This window comes from Gorilla gorilla, chromosome X (assembly GCF_029281585.2).
Source record: "Gorilla gorilla gorilla isolate KB3781 chromosome X, NHGRI_mGorGor1-v2.1_pri, whole genome shotgun sequence".
Taxonomy (NCBI): domain Eukaryota; kingdom Metazoa; phylum Chordata; class Mammalia; order Primates; family Hominidae; genus Gorilla; species Gorilla gorilla.
The window spans coordinates 131,122,395-131,145,242 of NC_073247.2; the positions used below are offsets into that span (position 1 = coordinate 131,122,395).

Below are 22,848 nucleotides of genomic sequence, written 5' to 3' on the forward strand. Positions count from 1 at the left end.
CTGAGCAGCTAGTCAGCCCTCTAGCCTGCCACTGAATCAGAAGGCATTCACGCTGGAGGGGATCAAGGGGAGCTTGTAGGCTTGCCTTGCTGGCGGGCAGCTGCCTACACCCACTCGTACCAATGTCCCCGCTGCAGAGCCCGGGTGCTTCCCAGCTGTACAAGGACAACTATTTGGGTCCCGGCTATGCCAAGAGAAACATGGGTCATGTGGTTCACAGGACAGAAAGGTTCGTTTACTCCAATATGACTGGCATTTTTTTTTTGTTTGATTATTGGATATTTGCCAAAAGACTGAAGCCTCCTGCCACAACCACCTCCCCCATATATATGTCCTCAGATGGTTTGGGAATTGGACAGCTTAGTCATCAGGTCCTGTCCTCCACATCCACAGAAGATACAAGTTGTTTCCAGATAACATGCAGAAGGTTCTGAGCTCCTTCCTGTGTGCTCCAGCTCGAAGACTCTTTTCTTTTCCCTATGAATTTTTTTTCCTTTTCTTTCTCTGCTCTTTCCTTCTTAATGCCCTTTTAAAATTTAGTATTCTATCTTTTGAGTGGGTAACACATACACATGATACAAAATCCAAAAGGTGCAATGAGTATATGCTGAAAAGTAAACCTCTCTAACCTTTGTCCTTAGCCGTTCAGCTCTCCTGTGAGTCAGTACTGTTGTTAGCAGTTTCTTACCTGTATCTTTCCAAAGATGGTCTATGCAAAGATCCACATAAACTTGTACATTTATGTTCTGTTTTTAGGTCAGCAGCAGCACACTACATACACTCTTCTGTGCCCTGTTTTTTTTTCCACCTGAAAATGTATCTCGGCTGGGCACGGTGGCTCACGCCTGCAATCCCAGCACTTTGGGAGGCCGAGGCAGGTGGATCACTTGAGGTCAGGAGTTCAAGACCAGTCTGGCCAACATGGTGAAACCCTGTCTCTACTAAAAATATGAAAATTATCTGAGCGTGGTGGTGGGCACCTGTAATTCTAGCTACTCAGGAGGCTAAGGCGGAGGAATCACTTGAACCTGGGAGGCAGAGGTTGCAGTGAGCCAAGATCACACCATTGCACTCCAGCCTGGGTGATAAGAGTGAAACTGTCTCAAAAAAAAAAAATGTATCTTGGAAATGATATCACATCAATCCAGATAAAGCTGCCACATATTTTTCATTTATGGCATAGTATTCCACGGTATGATATACTATTTATTTAACTCGTCCCTGATTGGTGGACATTTAGATTATTTCCAGTCTTCTGCTATTACTAACAATGCTGTAACAAATCTCCTTGTTACATACATTTTTCACGCACATGCAAATAGATCTGTAGGATAAAAAGGGGTCCCCAACCCCTGGTCCGTGGCCTGTTAGGAACCTGGCTGGGCCACACAGCGTGAAGTGAGTGGCCAGCGAGTGAGCATTATGGCCTGAGCCCCGCCTCCTGTCAGATCAGCGGCGGCATTAGATTCTCATAGGAGTGCAAACCCTATTGTGAGCTGTGCGTGCAAGGGACCTGGGTTGCACACTCCTTATGAGAATCTAATGCCTGATGATCTGAGATGGAACAGTTTCATCCCAAAACCATTCCCCCCAACCCCTTGTCCGTGGAAAAATGGTCCTCGGCAAAACCAGTCCCTGGTGCCAAAAAGGTTAGGGACTGCTGGGCTAAATTCCTAGAATTTTTGCTTTGGTCAAAGGGCATATGTGTTTTACATCTTTTTTTTTTTTTTTTTTTTTGAGATGGAGTCGCCAGGCTGAAGTGCAGTGGCGCAATCTCAGCTCACTGCAACCTCCACCTCCTGGGTTCAAGCGATTCTCCTGCCTCACCCTCCCGAGTAGCTGGGAGTACAGGCACACGCCACCATACCCAGCTAATTTTTGTATTTTTAGTAGAGACAGGGTTTCACCATGTTGGCCAGGATGGTCTCCATCTCCTGACCTCATGATCCGCCTGCCTCGGCCTCCCAAAGTGCTGGGATTACAGGCGTGAGCTGCCGTGCCCAGCTGTGTTTTACATCTTTATAAATATTGTTCAGTTATTTCAGTACTCATGGAAAGACTGAACAACCAAAACGTTGCCTCTGTTGGAAGACCTCTGAGGAATTTATCACAGGAATAATCAAGTGCTTTGCTTTTAAGTCTTTGTTCTTTATTTGTATCTGCTGCAAGTTTGTTATTTCTTTCCTTCAATATGTATTAAACACCTCTACCATGCACCAGGTAAGCTTTGAGGCCAAAACCATAAACACAACAAATGTGGTTGCTGCCCCCACAGTATTTACAGTCTAGGAGATGGAGCAGTTGGGGGCAGGAGTACACATGAACGAAATAATTATACACTGAGTCATTACAAACTGTGTTAAGTGCCATGAAGGAGAAGCACAGGGTGACTGAAAGTGTTCAATAGGCTCCTGACTTCGTGTGGAGGTCTCAGAAGACTCCCCTGGGGAAATGATGTTTATTCTGATCAATAAGACAGACTTAGTGAGGCCGAGGAAATGGCAGGTTTGAAGTCCTAGAGGAAGGAAGGAGCAAGGATTCTGGCCAGCAGCACGGATTACAGGATCTGGAAAGGGTCTTCAAGGTCATTTTGTTTCAGTCTCCTCATTTGACATGTGAGAAAACTAAAGTTTAGGGAGCTAAATGACTTGACCAGAGTTATACAGATAGTAACAAAGTCAGGCTGCAGAATCCAGTGTGCTCATCCTGGGAGCTGTGGGTCTGAACTAGACAGCTATGGGATAGTTGCCTGGGTTTGTGTAGAAGGACTTAAGTTCAGGTTCTTGTGACAAGCTGCGTGACATGTTTCATTTCTCTTTACTAGTAAGATACAGTTTGGATGAATGGCCATTCCAATCTAGCGGGTTGGTTTGTTCTTCAGCATACTTGTCTTTCTTACAAGTTTAAATAATAATAACAATGGTGGTTAATTCTTTAGCGCTTGCTCTATGTCAAATACAGTTCTAAGCAACTTACATGTATTAAATCATTTCATTTTGACAGCAGTTCTGTAAGGTTGGTGTTATTATTATTACCCCATTTTACAGATGAGGAAATTGAAGCTCCAGAAGGTAAAGGCACTTGCCAACCATCACAGAGCTAGTGAGTGGCAAAGCAGGGGGACCGAGTCCAAACAGTCTGGCTTCAGGGCCCATGTGCTTTGTCTCCCAGGCACTCTCAGTGTCAGCAGCAGGCTGATGGACTCAGGTTTGAGCCCAGAGCTGCCTTGTGCCATGGAAGGTCCACATCAGTGGCTCTCAACCCTGGGGAGAATCAGCTGGGGAGCTTGTAAAAAGTGCTAATGTCCAGGCCTCGCCCCCGTTCAGTTAAATTGCAATCTCTAGGGGTGGATCCCAGTCACTGAGGGTTTTTAAAAGCTTCCATGGTCAGCCTAATGCAGCTAAGGGTTGAGATGTACTGGGATCTAGGCTTGCCATTGCTTTGCCCTTTGGGAGCAACCAGCACCCCATACTTGCCTTTGTGTTCTGGACACCCACTTAGTAGGACACTTGTAGAGGCACTTATTCATACCACAGCACAGGCTCCTGTCTCGGCATAAAGAACTTATTCAGTGTACATGCTTTGGCAGCCACATCCACCAGTGATGTGCGGTAACAAGTCTGTAAAGGGCTAAGAGAGTATTTTCAGTCCTGAGCGTCAGAAGACAGTGGAGCTTAGTGGAGTGGAGCTTGGCTCTGAGTCAAACAGACCCAGATTCAAGTTGATGCTTTGTGTCATGGTCTGTGATTTTAGAGACTGGCGTTTATCCTCTCACCAACTCCATTTTGTCATCCATATAATCAAGCTAATACGATAATACTACCTCTTTCATGAGGCTTTTGTGAGGATTAAATGAGATAGTATATAGAAAGCAATCAGTGGGCCAGGCGCAGTGGCTCATGCCTGTAATCCCAGCACTTTGGGAGGCCGAGGTAGGCAGATCACCTGTGGTCAGGAGTCCAAGACCAGCCTGGCCAACATGGTGAAACCTCATCTCTACTAAGAAAAATTAGCTAGGCTTGGTGGCAGTCACCTGTAATCCCAGCTACTCAGGAGGCTGAGGCAGGAGAATCGCTTGAACCTGGGAGGTGGAGGTTGCAGTGAGCCAAGATTGTGCCACTGCACTTCAGCCCGGAAGACAGTGAGACTGTGTCTCCAACAGAAAAAAAAAAAAAAAAAGAAAAGAAAGAAGAAAAATAAGAAAGAAAGAAGAAAAAGAAAGCACTCAGGGCTAGGCCATGTCTTTATTTCATGACTATCCACGTAGCTTATGTGAGTAAACAGCTATATTTGGGAAAAGCTACTAGTGACACTGATATTGACAGGAATTTGATTTGACATTTAATAAGTGCCTGGTATGTACAATGAAGAGTGAAAGATCCTGAAGAGCTTGGATGACTAGGAAGGCCCGGTGCCTGCTGACTGGCTTGCTGGCTGGGAGGGAGCATAAAGACACCCAGATAACTCATATAAGGTAGAGTGTGCCACAGCAGAGGTCTAAACGAGAAGCTAAGGGAGGCCAGGTGCGGTGGCTCATGCTTGTAATTCCAGCACTTTGGGAGGCTGAGGCAGGTGGATCACTTGAGGTTAGGAGTTCGAGACCAGCCTGGCCAACATGGTGAAATCCCATCTCTACTAAAAATACAAAACAGCTGGACATGGTGGCGGGCACCTATAGTCCCAGCTACTTGGGAGGCTGAGGCAGGAGAATCACTTGAACCCGGGAATGGGGAGGTTGTAGTGAGCCGAGATCGCTCCATTGCACTCCAGCCTGAGTGACAAGAGTGAGACTCGATCTCAAAAAAAAAAAAAAAAAGCTAAGGGAGCACAAGATATGGAGAGAGAAAGCCCCAATTCAAACAGAAGCTGGAAAACAATTATAAAATAACCAAGGAAATATGAATACTAACTGAACTCAATATGTGATGATATTAAGGAATTATAAATTTTTAGGTGTCATAATGGTATTATACATATATTTGTGAGGAGCAATTATAGTTTAGATAAACATAATTCTAATTAATAATATGTAAGTCAGATGAATTGAAATGATGTCTCGTGGGGGTAGAGATGAAAGAAGATTGGCCACGTATAACTAATTGTTGAAGTTGGGTGATGGAACTTTGTGTTCATTTTACTGGCCTCTCTACTTTTATATATGGTTGAGATTTTTCACAATAAAAAGTTTTAAAAAGAGGGCCGGGCACAGTGGCTCATGCCTATAATGCCAGCACTTTGGCAGGCCAAGGCGGGCAGATCACTTGAGGCCAGGATTTTGAGACCAGCCTGGCCAACATCGTGAAACCCTGTCTCTACTAAAAATACAAAAATTAGCTGGGTGTGGTGGCACACACCTGTAATCCCAGCTACTTGGAGGCTGGGGCAGGAGAATCACTTGAACCTGGGAGACAGAGGTTGCAGTGAGCCAAGATTGTGCCACTGCACTCCAGCCTCAGTGACAGAGCGAGATTCCATCAAAAAAAAAAAAAAACTTTTAAAAAGAGGTAAAGTTGTGGCCAGGTGCAGTGGCTCACGCCTGTAATCCCAGCACTTTGGGAGGCCGAGGCAGGTGGATCACAAGGTCAAGAGTTCAAAACCAGCCTGGCCAAGATGGTGAATCCCCATCTCTACCAAAAATACAAAAAAAAAAAAAAAATAGCCGGGTGTCTGTAATCCCAGCTACAAGGGAGGCTTAGGCAGAGAATTGTTTGAACCCGGGAGGCAGAGGTTGCAGTGAGCCGAGATTGCACCACTGCACTCCAGCCTGGGCGACAGAGCGAAACTCTGTCTCAAAAAATAAAAATTAAAATTAAAAAAGAGAGAGAGGTAAAGTTGAAGAAAAGGAAGGAAACAAGCAGTACACAATTGTGGAATCTGGAAAATTTTCAGGATGAGGTGGCATCTGACTTGGGCATGGGTGACTAGGGAGAGTTGATGTCGCAGTTTAAATCTGAAGGGAGTCTGCTGGCAGAATCTCCTCTTCCTTGAGGGGCTTCAGTCTTTTTTCTTTTAAGGCCCTCACTGATTGGATGAGGCCCACTCACATTATGGACAGGAATTTGTTTTACTCAAAGTCTACTGATTTAAATATCAAACTCATCTTAAACATGCCTTTACAGCAACATCTAGACTAGTGTTTTTCCCAAATAGCTGGGTACTGTGACATATTTCATATGTCAAGTTGACATATGAAATTAATCATAGGGTGGCAGTGGGAAATGATACTAGGAAAACCAGTAGGGGCCAAATTGTAAAGGGTTTTGAATTCTGTTAAAATTGTCTTTAGTAAACTTCTTTGGAAAATTTTTCTTCTCAAAATGTTTTCTTTAGAAAATTGGGAATTGTTGAAGGCTTCTGAGCAAAGCAATGGTAACATCCGATGAGTTTGGAAGGGTACTTGGTTGCAATATGGAGGATGAGTTGGAGAGGGCAAAGACTGAAGGTCAAACGATGGGTAAGGAAACTGACCCTTGCTCAAGAGAGATGATGTGAGGTACTGGGAGTAGAGCTGAAAAGTATCCAAAGCATAGAATATAATGCAGGTAGCAGCAAGAGATCAGACTGAGCAGTAGACAGAGGCCAGGTCATGGAGCACCTGGTAAGCCAGATTAAAGAGCCTGGAGTTTATCCTGACGATAATGGGGGACCCACTGAAGAGTTGAAGTCAAAGGAGTAACCTGATTAAGTCACTCTGACTGCTAGATGGGGAATAAGGGCAGGTAGACCAGCTAGTAACAGTTGTAGTAGTGTGGGCAAAAGATGATGGTGGCTTGGACTAGGGTGAGAGTGGAAAGAAAGAAAAGTAAACAAATTTGGGACATGTTTGGAGCCACTGGAACTTGGTTAGTGATGGATTAGATCAGAGAAAGGTGAGAGACAGAGAAAACTTAAAGGTGACTCAGGTTTTGGGCCTGAGCAAGTAGGTTGATGACAGTGCCATTTGCTGACATGAGGAAAACTAGAGGACAGTCAGGATTGGAGTGGAGCAAAATCAAGAGTTCTGATTAGGACATATAAAGTTTCAGATGTTCAGTAGACTTCTGAGTGGCAATGTCAAGTAGCTAGTTGATTACATGATCCTGTGACTCAGAGGAGAGATACAGATAGAAATTTGGAAATCATCAAGCAGAGGAGAACAGAAAGAAGGCCAGTGCAGTTGAAGGGTTTTGTGACCCTTTATCTTGGGTCACAAAAGAGGGACCCAAGATAAAGTTGAAAAGGTGGGAGGGTCAGGCATGGTGGTGCATGCCTGTGGTCCCAGCTACTAGGAAGGCTGAGGAAGGAGGATCACTTGAGCCCAAGAGTTCTGGACTGTAGAGCACTAAGCTAATCAGATGTCCACATTAAGTTCAGCATCACTATGGTGACCTCTCGGGAGCGGGGGACCACCAGGTTGCCAAAGGAGGGGTGAACCGGCCCAGGTTGGAAACAGCAGATCAAAACTCCTGTGCTGATCAGTAGTGGGATTCCACCTGTGAATGGCCTGTGTTGCCCACTCCAGCTTGGGCAACATAGTGACACCACATCTCTGTTAAAAAAAAAAAAAATTTTGAGACAGAGTCCGCTGCGACGTCCAGGTTGGAGTGGAATGGCACAATCTCGGCTCACTGCTTCCTGGGTTCAAGCCATCTCTGCTTCCTGGGTGCAAGCCATTCTCGTGCCTCAGCCTCCCGAGTAGTTGGGACTACAGGCATGCGCCACCACGCCTGGCTAATTTTTGTATTTTTAGTAGAAATGAGGTTTCACCATATTGGCCAGGCTGGTCTCAAACTCCCAACCTCAAGTTATCTGCCCACCTCGGCCTCCCAAAATGCTGGGATTACAGGCGTGAGCCACTGCACCCAACTTAAAAAATATTTTTTTAAAAAAAGAAAAAAAACGGTGGGCAGAGCAGATCATATAGGACCTTGTAGCCTACGAGCATGCTGGAACCACTTCCTACTGGCTCAGGAGAACTGACTGTTAAATTTCAGGAAATTTGGGAGCTGGTTGACTTCGCATTTGGCAGCCTGAAATCAGCCATAGTGGGAGTACTGATGCTGTTGAAATTGGTAAATGCTACAATTCAGCCCTTTTTTATTTTCCCCCAGAGAACCAGTTGTTAAACTTTGCCACCATATTAGTACTATGGCTTGTAGGCTCCAGTAAGGAATTTAGATTTTATTCTAAGTGTGATGTAAAGTCATTAAAATGTTTTAAGCAGGTGAGTAAAAGGATCTGATTTTTAAAAATCACTGTACGTGGCCAGGCGCAGTGGCTCACGCCTGTAATCCCAGCACTTTGGGAGGCCGAGGCAGGTGGATCACATGAAGTCAGGAGTTCAAGACCAGCTGGGCAACATGGTGAAACCCCGTCTGTACTAAAATACAAAAAAATTAGCCAGGCGTGGTGGTGCATACCTGTAATCCCAGCTACTCAGGAAGCTGAGGCAGGAGAATCGCTTGAACCCGGGAGACAGAGGTTGCAATGAGCCGAGATTGCGCCACTGCACTCCAGCCTGGGTGACAGAGCGAGACTCCATCTCAAAAAAAAAATAATAATAATACATCACTGTACAAGAATGGACTCCCAGTGGGAGAAGGCAAGATCGCTAAGGAAACTGCTGCAACAATCCACATGTGCAGTGGTGCCTTGGCAGTGTAGGTAAGAGTTCAGTCAAGAAATTTGGAAGATTGTTAACATCCTAAGACTGGATATAGATGGGCCTTGATTTATCACAAGTTGATTATAATTGACCTGTTATGTAATTCATGTTACTTAGTGTCTTTTTGTTTTAGTTGTGGGGAGCACCAGATTACAGAATGATTACCTTGACTCATGACCCAGGGCTCTTTACAATTACCAGAAACTGGCAGATGATAAATCAGTCATCTTATTTGGTAGCAAAATAAGGAGGTTACTTTCCTGCATGAACATAATTTCCTCTTTTCAATATTACAGTCTTACATTAGCAGGAGGAACTTGAAGTCTTGTGATTAGGCAGATTCTTTGTAAGGGAAAAGGCGGCTTACTATCCCTTTGGTAACAGTTCTTTACTGATAGGGTAAGAAGGAAAGGAGGTTGAGTCCGAACAATGCTAAAGGAAACACTTTAAAGTAAGACATCCACTGAAGACCCCTAGCCATTTTGCCTACTGTAAAATAGAACCATCTACAATGTCTTGTGAAGAGAGAAATGAAATGAATTTTGATATTTGTTTTCTGCAAAGATTCTACATTACATTGTGTAAGTCTTGACCCACCATTTTTATAACTCATGCATAAAATTATGTGAAAATGCTTTAAAAATTCCAGCCCACTCTTATACTGAGCATTTTATGTACTCGTTCAGCAAACCATTCATTGAGCACCAGTCATGTGTCAGCTGCTGCTTAAGGCACTAGAGATACGGAAATTAAAAAGACCCAGTCCTCACAGAGTTCACAGAACACTAGGAAAAACAGACATGTAAATTGGACATGATTACAGTACAATTGTGAAAGAGGTCTCTTTGAAAGAGTTGTCTGTATTTATTTACCATCTCCAGTCTTTCTTTTCCCATTCTCTCTTTTTTTTTTTTTTTTTTTTGAGACAGAATCTCACTCTGTCGCCCAGGCTGGAGTGCAGTGGCACAATCTTGGCTCACTGCAACCTCCACCTCCCAGGTTCAAGCGATTCTCATGCCTCAGCCTCCCGAGTGGCTGGGATTACAGGCATCTGCCACCATGCCCGGCTAATGTTTGCATTTTTAGCAGAGACAGGGTTTTGCCATGTTGGCACGGCTGGTTTCGAACTCCTGACCTCAGGTGATCCACTTGCCTTGGCTTCCCAAAGTGCTAGAATTACAGGTGTGAGCCACCACGCCCAGCCCCCACTCTCTATTCTCTCTCTCTCTCTCTCTCTCTTTTTTTTTTTTTTTTGAGACAGAGTCTTACTCTGTTGCCCAGGCTGGAGTGCAGTGGCACAATCTCAGCTCACTGCAACCTCTGCCTCCCGGGTTCAAGCAATTCTCCTGCCTCAGCCTCCCAAGTAGCTGGGATTACAACCAGGCTGGGAGATTCAGCTTGTCCATTTCATGTTCTGTTTCTCACAATCATCTGTGTTTGCTTGTCACTGCACTTTAAAGAGAAGGCATAACTCAAAAGTTTCACCCTTCAACTTGATGGAGAATTATTTTTTATTTATTTATTTATATATTTATTTATTTTTATTTATTTTTTTGAAACAGGGTTTTTCTCTGTTGCCCAGGCTGGATTGCCGTGGTGCGATCTCAGCTCACTGCACCCTCAACTTCCTGGGCTCGGTCGATCCTCCTGCCTCAGGATCTACTCCCTCCTGAGTAGCTGGGACTACAGGTACATGCCATCATGCCCGGCTAATTTTTTTTTCTTTTGTAGAGATGAAGTTTCGTCATGTTGCCCAGGCTGGTCTTGGACTCCTGGGATCAAGCGATTTGCCAGCCTCAGCCTCCCAAAGTGCTGGACTTACAGGCATGAGCCACCGCGCCCAGCCATTCTATATTTTTAAAGCATAGAATATTGATTCTTTGAGCTGGATTAATGAGGAAAGATATAACAATCATTAATATAAAATAAAGAATTGTGAAACCTCGTTAATTTGCATGCCACTAACCTAAAATTGTAATAACCCAGGGCTTAGTAAGCAAATTAGTCATATAAACAGCATAATTATAGGGATATTTAAACTGTTTACCAAAAGAAGCTGCTTTTAAAGCCTGCTGAAGTACTTATTTATTACTAATAATGGCTAATATTATTGACACTTATAATGTTGCTGGCACTCTTCATTGTCTTATTTAATTTCCATAGCAACTCTAAGAGCTAGGTATTATCACTCCCATTTTTGAAATAAAGAAATTGAGGCCGGGCGCGGTGGCTCACGCCTGTAATCCCAGCACTTTGGGAGGCCGAGGTGGGTGGATCACGAGGTCGAAAGATCGAGATCACCCTGACCAACATGGTGAAACCCCATCTCTACTAAAAATACAAAAAAAGCCAGGCATGGTGGCAGGCACCTGTAATCCCAGCTACTTGGGAGGCTGAGGCAGGAGAATCTCTTGAACCCGGGAGGCGGAGTTGCAGTGAGCCAAGATCGTGGCATTGCACTCCAGCCTGGGCAAAAAGAGTGAAACTGTGTCTCAAAAAAAAAAAGAAAGAAAGAAAGAAAGAAAGAAATTGAAGCTCAGAGAAGTTAAGGAACTCACTGGGTGCAGTGGCTCACGCCTGTAATCCCAGCACTTTGTGAGGCCGAGGTGGGTGGATCACTTGAGGTCAGGAGTTTGAGACCAGCCTGGCCAACATGGCAAAACCCTGTCTCTACTAAAAATACAAAAATTAGCCAGGCGATGTGGCACGTGCCTGTAATCCCAGCTACTCAGGAGGCTGAGGCACAAGAATCGCTTGAAACCGGGAGGCAGAGGTTGCAGTGAGCCAAGATCATGCCACTGCACTCCAGCCTGGGTGACAGAGTAAGACCCTGTCTCCAAAAAAAAAAAAAAAAAAAAAAAAGGAACTTGCTTAAGATCAAAAATAGCTAATGAGTAGAAGAGACAAGGGTTCCAATCCAGGTCTGTGTGATGCTGAAGCCCACAGGCAGAAGATTCGCACTCTACCTAGGCTTCCACAGATCACTCAACCATGCATGAAAGTAAGGCCTGAAAAGTGTCTCTACTAGGTTGCCCTTCATTAATCTAGTTCCAGTCATGTATAATAAAATGGAGTGTCTTTCCAAAATTTCATAATTTAGATTTCACTCATTTAGGCTGACTTCCCCCCATACATACCCACTAGTTGGAATTAGTTGCCTTTTACTATATGCTGTATTGAATGTCCTTATAGTTGGGGGTCATGAGAAAAGCTAAAGTCTAACTTGGACAAGATGACGACTGGCATTGCCAGGGTTGTGCAGCAACAGTAGTGGGGTGGGGTGTCCTGCAAGGACATGAGTTAGGTGGCTGTCAGGGGCAGCATAAGTTGTAGTGTAAAGCCTTGGAGCCTAGAGGCCAAGGTCACAGAGTCACCAGGAGGCAGGATCCTGGAGTACAGATTGCAGTGGCCCAGTAGGCACAGCATCTGGCCTCTAGGTCTGCCTCTGCTATGCACCAGCTGGGGGCTTTGGTTAAGTCGCTCTGCTTCTCCAGGTCATAGGTTTTTGTTTGTGAAACGAATAATTGGAAGGGAAGATCTTAGGGTCCATTTCAGATTGGGGTCTCTGGTTTAGGGATCTGCGTTATCAGAGTCTAAAGTAATCAAGTCCTTGGAGATCTAGTAATCAGAAGGAGAGCAAGAAAGAGCCAGCTTTCATTGTCAGGGGCAACAAAGAGGTGGCTCATGCCCATAATCCCAGCACTTTGGGAGGCCGAGGCAGGAGGATCACCTGAGGTCAAGAGTTTGAGGCCAGCCTGGCCAACATGGTGAAACCCCACCTCTACTAAAAGTACAAAAATTAGCTGGGTGTGGTGGCATACACCTGCAATCTCAGCTACTCGTGAGGCTGAGGCAGGAGAATTGCTTGAATCTGGGAGGCAGAGGTTGCAGTGAGCCGAGATAAACCACTGCACTCTAGCCTGAGTGACAGAGTGGGACTCCATCTCAAAAAAAAAAAAAAAAAAAGTCCAGAAAGCCTGGTTTGAATCAGTAAAATCGAGTTTTCACACTGCTTCACTGATTGTAATTCATTCTTCTACAGATTTTTAAGGAGGGTGGAAGAGAGAAAAGCTAAGTAAAATGTGGTCCTAGCCATTACAGGTCTCATAGTATCCTGAGGGAAAGAGACAGGAAACAACTAACTGGAATATAAAACAGAATAAAATGTGTTCATTACCTGCTGTATGACCTTGGTCAAATCACTTAACCTGTCCCTGAGCCTCAGTTTCCTCAACTGTAACAGACACATAAGCAGTCAATAAATGTCAGCAGCTATGCATCAGTAGTGGCAATAGTAATATGGACTACATGTGTAATATTTTGTACTATGCCATTACATCTTAGTAAAATAGAACCATCTACAATGTCTTGTGAAGAGAGAAATGAAATGAATTTTGATATTTGTTTTCTGCAAAGATTCTACATTACATTGTATAAGTCTTGACCTACTGTTTTTATAACTCATGCATAAAATTATGTGAAAATGCTTTAAAAACTCCAGCCCACTCATACTGAGCATTTTATGTACTCATTCAGCAAACCATTCATTGAGCACCAGTCATGTGTCAGCTGCTGCTTAAGGCACTAGAGATACGGAAATTAAAAAGACCCAGTCCTCAGAGTTCACAGAACACTAGGAAAAACAGACATGTAAATTGGACATGATTACAGTACAATTGTGAAAGAGGCCTCTTTGAAAGAGCTGTCTATATTCACCATCTCCAGTCTTTCTCTTCCCATTCTCTTTTTTTTTTTTTGAGACAGAGTCTCACTCTGTCGCCCAGGCTGGAGTGCAGTGGCGCGATCTCAGCTCACTGCAACCTCCACCTCCCGGGTTCAAGTGATTCTCATGACTCAGCCTCCTGAGTAGCTGGGATTACGGGCACCCACCACCATGCCCAGCTCATTTTTGTATTTTTAGCAGAGACAGGGTTTTGCCATGTTGGCCAGGCTGGTCTTGAACTCCTGACCTCAGGTGATCCACTTGCCTTGGCCTCCCAAAGTGCTAGAATTACAGGCGTGAGCCACCACGCCCAGCCCCATTCTCTCTTGAGTCCATTCCAGTCAGACTTTTGCTCCACCACCCAATAAACTTCTCTTTTATTTTTTGAGACATGGACTCACTCTATCGCCCAGGCTGGAGTACAGTGGCACAATCATGGTTCACTGCAGCCTCAACCTCATGGGCTCAAGCAACCCTCCCACCTCAGCCCCCCCCCCCCCAAGTAACTGGGACTACAGGTGTGCACCACCACACCCAGCTAATTTTTATATTTTTTGCAGAGATAGGGGTCCCACTGTGTTGCCCAGGCTGGTCTTGAACTCCTGGGCTCAAGAAATCCTCCCCCCATGGCCTCCCAAAGTGCTGGGATTGCACATGTGAGCCACTGCACGCAGCCAAAACTTCTCTTGTTATGATAACCAGTGACCTCCATGTGTTTAGATCCAATGGTCACTTCTCAGTCTTCATCTTACTGGGCCCTCAGCAGCTCACCACTCCTCCTTGACATACCACCTTCACTTGGCTTCCTGGACACCACACTTTCCTTTTCCTTCTTCACCGACTGCTCCTTCTCAGTCTTCTTTGCGGGGTCTAATGTGGAAGTATCCCCAGGCTCAAGCCCTAAGTGATCTCATCTGGTCTCCTGGCTTTAAATACCACCCATGTACTGATGACTCCCTAATTATGTCTCCAGCCCTGACCTCTCCCCTGAACTCCAGACTCGTGTAGCCAACTCTCCATCTCCATTTGAATGGCTAAGAAGCATTGCGCAGTTGAACTCCTGATGTTTTCACCCACCCTCAAAAAACAAAAACAAAAAGCCAACCTGCTTCTCCCGTAGCGTCCTCCATCTCAGTTCATGGCACTTCTGTCTATCCCGTCACTTAGGCCAGAAACTTTAGAGCCATCCTTGACTCTCCTCTTACACCCTCATCCAGTCCATCAGCCAATCCTGTTGACTCTACCTTCAGAATATATCGAGTCTGACCACTGCTCACCACTCCACCACTAGCATCCCAGTCCAAGCTACCGTCATCTCTTGCCTAAATTACTCTAGTAATCTCCTAACCAGTCTCCATCCTACTTTTCCCTCCATTCTTGAGTCTTTTTCAACACAGCAGCCAAAGTGATCATGTGAAAATATAAATTAGGTCATGCCATTCTTCTATTCATAACTCCCCCAGTGACCAGTCTTCTCAGTAAAAGCCAAAATTCTTACTGTGTGCCCTACCAGCCTTATACAACCTAGCCACCATTTACTTTTGTGAAGTCATATCCCATTACTCTCTATTTTGTTCATTCCATTACCACCACATTGGCCTCCTCATTGCCTCTGTAACACCCCGGACATGCTCTTGTCCCAGGGCCTTTGAAGATATCTGTACAACTTGCTTCCTCACTTCCTTCAGATCTCCAAAAAGCCATCTTCTTGGTGAGGTCTTCTCTGATTACCCTAATAAAAACTTCAGCATCCTCCAGACACTCCTTATGTTCCCCCTGCTTTTATTTTATCCAGAGCACTCACCTCCTCTTAGTATTTGGCGTAATTTTCTTATTTATTTTCTTTCTTTGTCTTGTCTTCCCCTGCAATTAGAATTTCAGCTTTATAGGAACAGGGACTTTTGTCTGTTTGGTTCACTAATGTATCCTGAGTGTCGGGCATATAGTAAGTATCAATAAATATGCAAATAAATGAATAGTCTTTAGAGGAGATAATGGGAGCTAATGGGAGTATAAAAAAGAGCTAAGGAGTGCAGTCAGTATGATTGGAGTGAATGATGCTTTTCATGTTGGAAAAGTTGTCATGAAGGGCCTTACATGTCATTCTAAGGAGCTTAGATTTTATCCTATAGGTGGTAAAAAGTCAATAAACGAGTCAGTGGTCTGAATTGGAATTTTAGAAATGCGTTCTGGCTGTAGTATAAAGAATGAGGCCGGGCACGGTGGCTCATACCTGTAATCTCAGCACTTTGGGAGGCCGAGGCAGGTGGATCACCTGAGGTCAGGAGTTCAAGACCAGCCTGCCCAACACAGGGAAACCCCATCTCTACTAAAAATACAAAAATTAGGCAGGTGCGATGGCATGCACCTGTAATCCCAGCTACTTGGGAGGCTGAGGCAGGAGAATCGCTTGAACCCAGGAGGCAGAGGTTGCAGTGAGCCGAGGTCGTGTGACTGCACTCCAGCCTGAGCAACAGAGCAAGACTCTGTCTCAAAAAAAAAAAAAAAAAAAAAGAAGAAGAAGAATGAATTGGAGGCTGGGTGTGATGGCTTATACCTGTAATCCTAGCACTATGGGAGGCCAAGGTGGGAGGATCACGTGAGCCCAGAAATTCAAGACCAGCCTGGGCAACATAGGGAAACCCTGTCTCTACAAAAAATACCAAAATTAGCAAGGCATGGTGGCACATGCCAGTAGTCCCAGCTACCAGGGAGGCTAAGGTAGGAGGATCACCTGAGCCCAGGAGGTTGAGGCTGCAGTGAGCCGTGATTGCACCATTGCACTCCAGCCTGGGTAACAGAGCGAGACTCTGTCTCAAAAAAAGAAAGAAAAAAGAAAAGAAAAGAATTGAAAAGGAAAAGAGTGGGCCCAAGAGGCCAGTAACAGACTGCTACAGTAATGCACACATGAGATGGTGGTAGCCTGAATTATGGGAGTGCCAGTGGGGATGGAAAGGAGGAGCTGCATTTGAGAAATGCTCTATTTAGAAGACAAGATTGATAGGACTTGATGATTGCTTGGATAGGGCAGTAAGGGTGGGCGAAATGAAGGAATCCCAGGTTTCTGGCTTGGGGTAGCTTGTTAAAGACTTGGGCCATTCATCACTGAGATAAGAAATACAGAAGAGAGAATAAATCTGACACTGTCAAGAAGAAAGGCAACGATAGATTCTAGGTGTGTTGAGTTTTGAGTACTTGTGTACTATCCAGGTAGAGCTGCCCAGTAGGCAGTTGGGTGCTTGGTTTTGGAGGTCAGTGGGAGGTCAGAGCCAAAGATAAAGATCTGGGAGCCATCTGCCTGTAGGAGGTGTTTAAAGCAAAAGCTATGGTAGAATTTCCTAGAAAAGGTGTATAAATTGAGGAGGACCAAAAGAGTTCCTGGTTATCAGTGCCAAATATTGCCCCCTAAGAAATCCAGTAATAATGTAGCCAAAAAGAGCCACTGGATTTGGAAACCAGGAGGTCGACAATGGAATACATTTCACTTATTCAAATATTTATTAAATATCTACTATGTGTTAAGAATACTAAGGATACAGAAGTCAATAAAACAGATCAAAAAATCCCTCCTTACATGTAGCTGAAATTCTAGTTGCAGAGAAGGAGCAGATAAATAAAGGAAATAAATAAGTAAATTATTCCAAATATTAAAAGGCAGTGAATGCTCTGAAGGTTAGATAAGCTGCCTAGGGTCGCAGGGCCAAGTAAGTGAAGAAACTAGGACTAGAAACGAACCTGCTCAACTCCAGAGTTGTGCTCTTCTTACTGTTGTACCACACCTCCTCTCCCACATCGATAATCTTGGTTCCATTGCCACAGAATGCCATATAGCCCCAACTAAACGTTTCAGAAACAAACCAAAGTATGTGCATAGCTTAATCTAAACTCAACACCATTTCTGAAAGCCAGCTCTGAGGGGACATCCCCTTCACAGTGGACAGGTAGTACCAGTTTTATATGTAGATGGTATATTGAAAAGTCATTTCATCTGATCGTAAAATTATTTTTCTAAGAGGATGGCTGGGTGCAGTGGCTCACACCTGTAATCCTAGCACTTTGGGAGGCCGAGGCAGGTGGATCACTTGAGGCCAGGAGTTTCAGACCAGCCTGGCCAACATCGTGAAACCCCATCTCTACTAAAAATATAAAAATTAGCCAGGTGTGGTGGTGTGCACCTGTAGTCCTAGATACTCAGGAGGCTGTGACAGGAGAATCGCTTGGACCCGGGAGGTGGAGGCTGCAGTGAGCCGAGATCATGCCACTGCACACCAGCCTGGGCAACAGAGTGTGAGACTCTGTCGCAAAAAAATAATATTATTAAAGGAGAAAACGTTCCTTTCAGAGATGGAGCATTTTGGTAATAATAGGGTTCCGTCAGGATGGCTCTGAAGGTGGTGATGATGTCCACGGGGTGGCCAAAATGGTATAAAGGTGAGGATCACTGAAGCCGAAGGCCAGAAACTGGTCATGGGCTGGGTCGTCTTTATAGATGCCAAAGTTACCTAAGATGACAGCGAGGCTAGGAGAGGGTGAGCCACCAGGTATCACAGTCTTCAATGAATGTGGAAGATTGGCCAGATTAGTAGATAATATCAGGCCAAGGAGTATGGTTCAGTGACATCAGCCCCAGCTAAGTGCTTCTGTCATGAGAGTGAAGGAGGAAGCGTTTGGGAACAGCAACAGAGAGCGAGAAGAATGCCACCATCACAATGCTCCCCACCCTGTCACATCTGTGAGGTGGAGAAATGAACAGCCTCCGCTTGGGAGCTTCACAAGGGAAGGACCAGTAAAGACAAGGAAACAGAATACTTTAAAAAGGCTAAGGGCATGGGATTATGTTTATCATGTCCAGAAGGCACAGGTTGGGAGGGAATGTAAGTATGAAATTGAATCTGTCCCAAATGTCTGCTTCCTTCCAGGCAAAATAAATGACAAATATATGGACAGGGTATCATGATTGTATTGCATGTTAATATCCGTTCTAAGCCCACAGAACAAGAAGAACCCCACAGCAGCCATTCTTTGCCATCATCTTGGCCAGGAACCCAGCATCCAGAATGTAGACTTGAGACCCTGGCTTCTTCCACTAGGACATTTATTTCCTAATGTTTCAGTCACCTCATCCCAGCTTCTGTTTCCTGTCAGGCTCAGAGCCCCTACCTCCCACACAGTGGAGGAGTAGATGTCCATTTCTCAGGAGCAGTGGACTGCTTCCGGCAGACAGTGAAGGCCCAGGGGGTCCTGGGGCTCTGGAATGGATTGACAGCCAATTTACTGAAGGTGAGAAGAGCCACCAGCCTCCGCTGCTCCCCTGCCTCTTCCAATTCTACCCTCTTCCTTTGTCACCTCCAACCCCCACTACAGTTTGCTTGGAAAACCCCCTCTAGCATTAATGGGTAGCACAAGGCCCATGAATGCACACTGTCTGTCAGCCCCGTAGAGAGGGGAACCTGTGCAGTGGTGGAGTATCTCATACCCCATTCCAGAGGAGCTGAGCATTTAGTGCAGAGATACTTAATGTGGAGGTTCATGGGCCCCTAAGGGGAACCTAACCCCTCATCCTAAAATTCTATGCAAAAATGTATGTGTATATGCATATGTGCATCATATTCCCAAAGAACTCCATGACAAAAAAAAAAAAAAAACGTTAAGCACTCTGGACTAACCTTGCACTAGCTGGCACGTAAATGATTCCAGTCAAGGCCAGCATATAGTGACAGGTAGTATCAGATAGTCTGCATGCATATGACCCAGATCTAGTGCCTCCCAGGCAGGTCATGCCCTTCAATCGCTGTCATTCCTCTCCCAACCCACACTGAGCCAGCTTTCCTTTTGCCATCTTTCCTGATTCCAAAAAGAGTTACCATTTGTATTGCCACCGCCATTATGTCACTTTACAAGATAATTTACCCTGATCCAAGTTGACTGCAGACACATTGATGTTTTCTTTTTAAGGACTTAACTTGATTTTCATTTTTGGTTTTAACAGATAGTTCCATATTTTGGAATTATGTTTAGCACCTTTGAGTTCTGCAAGAGAATCTGTCTTTATCAAAATGGTTACATTCTGTCTCCACTGAGCTATAAATTGACCCCAGGAGTCGATCAGAGTTTGCAGCCCCAGGAATTACGAGAATTAAAGAAGTTCTTCAAAACGAGAAAACTGAAGCCTAAAAAACCAACTCTATAAAATGGAATGGAACTAGAAGTGCACTGACTGACAGCATGTTGCAATCACAGATAAATGTAGCCTCATAACTGTGCACCTGAGGAGGGATGAGAAGCTACTGCTATCTGCTGCTCTAGGAAATGAGATGGTTTGGCCATGCACCACCTCAGATCTCCAAACTGATGTCCCTGTGAACACCTGCACCATGAGGAGGTTTCCCAACAAGAGTGTATCATGATGGCATTCCACGAGATTTTATAACCAGAGTCTGGCAGTGATAAAATGTACAATTTACGCTCTGAATACAAACATGACACCAAAGAAAGGGCATTGCCATGACATCTCAAAGCAACAGGTAATTGAAGTGGCTGAGTGGATACCACGTTGTGAGGTCAGCCACTGGGTCACTTGTAGTCAATGCAAAGCTTGCACAAACCAACGTCAGCCTAGTTTCGCTCAGTTTGACCTGAGACTTTCCAATACAATCTGTTGTTTTGTTTTGTTTTTAGAGACAGGGTCTTGCTCTGTCACCCAGACTGGAGTACAATGACACAATCATAGCTCACTGCAGCCTTGAGCAGGAGGCTCAAGACATCCTCCTGCTTCAGCCTCCGGAGAGTTGGGACCATAGGTGCACACCACCACACCTAGCTAATTTTTGGGGGAGGTCTTGCTATGTTGCCCAGGCTGGTCTTGAACTCCTGGGCTCATGCAATCCTCCTGCCTTGGCCTCCCAAAGCGCTAGGATTAGAGGTGTGAGCCACTGCACCCTGCCCCAGTACAATCTTTCTTGAACTCAAATTTTTGCTGACATCTGAGTGCACACACCACAGTGTAAATTATGCCTTATCAGAATCTAAATGAAAATAGCGAACATTTAAAAGCTATCACCATTGTAGTAGAATCATCCTTCTTTTTTGAAATTTGAAGCATCCCAGGCTTAAAATCTTGTGTTTCAGAAAGACAGTTTATACCACGACTGCTTAATTATCCCCCCAAAGACCTTCTGATTGAAGTCATGTACAGTTCAATGGCCTAAATTCTCTGCCTTTTTAACTTGCTTTGCAAGCCTACTCTGAAAATAAGTTATTTAGTCAAGTTATTCTCAAAGATGTCCCAGTTGCCTAGAAAGGATCAAATGGAACGTTTGACACACATACTCAAAAAAATGTAACTGACTATAAACACTTTAACCTAATCATCTGTATCAAACTTTCTAAAAATCAAATCTCAGGATTGTTCCACTTTAGAGATTCTATGTAAAGTTTATATAACTATACTTGTCAAATAGCACCTATCTATGCATTTAAAAATGCATTAATATCTAACATAAAATTGTTAATTTATACACACACATACACTCATACATAGAGATTTTCAGTATGTTGCAAGTATTTTTTCCGATTAAATTTATTTTCCAAAGAAAAAATGATGTGTTGGTCATTTATTGCTAGTCTGAGTTATAAAACTATGGTTAAATACATATTGGCCAAATCTGTAAACTCTCAAAGCCTTATCCTATTTAAGTATACCAAAATAATTCACTTTTCCAACTGTTGCGGCATTCTGTTTTATGGAGAATGGCAGTTAACACACACACACATGGAAATCTCATCTGTAGCTGAATCTGTTAGAGTTTGGAGGGTGGCAGATTCTTTACCCAGAGTGAATAGTTCATGTTTATTACTCTTTATTTTCCTTGAAACAGACAACTTTTCAAACAGTTCTGAAAGCTGCAAAAATATTTTTTACTTTTTTTAACTATAAAATCCTAACCTCACATTATTTCATGATAATATCTTGTGTATTCTTCCACAAGTAATTTTTTTTTTTTTAAATTGTCACCCAGGCCGGAGTCCAATGGCGCGATCTCAGCTCACTGGAACCTCCTCCCGGGTTCGAGCAGTTCTCCAGCTTCAGCCTCCCGAGTAGCTGGGATTACAGGCGCCTGCCACCATGCCTGGCTAATTTTTGTATTTTTAGTAGAGACAGGGTTTCACCATGTTGGCCAGGCTGGTCTCGAATTCCTGACCTTAGGTGATCTGCCCACCTCTGCCTCCCAAAGTGCTGGGATTACAGGTGTGAGCCACCACACCCTGCCCTTCCACAAGTATTATTAAATAGATAGCTAAACTCTTGCAGTTGTCATGCACAGAAATGTTTTCTGAGCTGCAGTTTTGATTTTTTCTTCATTAAATTAAGTGGGGAAAATAATACACCTGATTTTTCTAATTTCAGAAGAACTCTAAAACTCTTGTTCTATTTCTAAAATAAACTTCCAGCTAATTTCATTTTCTTTGGAGTATGAAGAGAGAGTTCTGCCTTTCTGCTTTATGGCTGACAGTGAGCACCACACTGGACTAAGTACTTGAGAAGGATTATAAAGATGTGTGATGCAATGTTGACTCAGGAGGAATTTATGGTCTTGAGGAACAAATCATACCTACATATATGAAATGACTATGATTACAAAGCAAATACAAGCAAAGGCATGATAATGTAGTATGAACTGTTCATAAGATTGCCAAGAAGCTCTATACAAACTTAGTGAATAAAAAACTAAAGGGATCATCACATGGGAGAGAGACTAGTGATCAACAGGGATTTGGGGAGGTTGTGAGTCTTTTTTTTTTTTTTTGAAACAGAGTCTCGTTCTGTTGCCCAGCCTGGAGTGCAGAGATGTAATCTTGGCTTACTGCAACCTCCACCTCCTGGTTCAAGTGATTCTCATGCCTCAGCCTCCTGAGTGGCTGGGACTACAGGCGCCTGCCACCATGCCCAGCTAATGTTTGTATTTTCTTGGTAGAGACGGGGTTTCACCATGTTGGCCAGGCTGGTCTTGAACTCATGACCTCAGGTGATCCACCTGCCTCAGCCTCCCAAAGTGCTGGGATTACAGGCATGACCCACCGCACCCAGCCATGAGTCTTGAACTAAGTTTTGAAAGAAGTTAAGGGATATGTATTGGTCACGAATAGGAAGGCATTGCAGGTTAAAGGCAGGGCATTGCAGCATCACAGAGATGGAAGCAAGCAAAAGTGGGTCAGAGCAAGAAAAGTGGCTTTGTGCATTTATTCAATAACTGCTAGGCACTACAGACACAGTGGCACAAAAAGCAGATAAGGTCCTTGCCTTCAAGGAGCTTACACTCTAGTGAGAGTGGCAGTCAATAAACAAGTAAGCTAATAAATAATTTAGGTAATCATGGACTGTGATGTTATGAAGGTGCTTATATACAGGGTGCTTTATTAGAGAATTATGTGGAGGTAAGGGGAATATTTTATTTTTGGTTTTTGTTTTGTTTTGAGACAA

The 22,848-nt window shown here is 44.2% G+C and overlaps 1 protein-coding gene across 1 annotated transcript in view; it reads left to right on the forward strand.

Annotated features, from left to right (window-relative positions):
• The window catches only part of SLC25A43 (solute carrier family 25 member 43), a 47,196-nt gene extending 26,231 nt beyond the window's left edge, over positions 1 to 20,965 (forward strand). The window contains exons 4-5 of the mRNA XM_004064772.5: positions 18,513 to 18,647; positions 19,357 to 20,965. Of these exons, the coding sequence (XP_004064820.3) occupies positions 18,513 to 18,647; positions 19,357 to 19,557 (336 nt within the window). The 3' untranslated portion in view covers positions 19,558 to 20,965. The remainder of the gene's footprint in view (positions 1 to 18,512; positions 18,648 to 19,356) is intronic.
• The last annotated feature ends 1,883 nt before the right edge of the window (positions 20,966 to 22,848 follow it).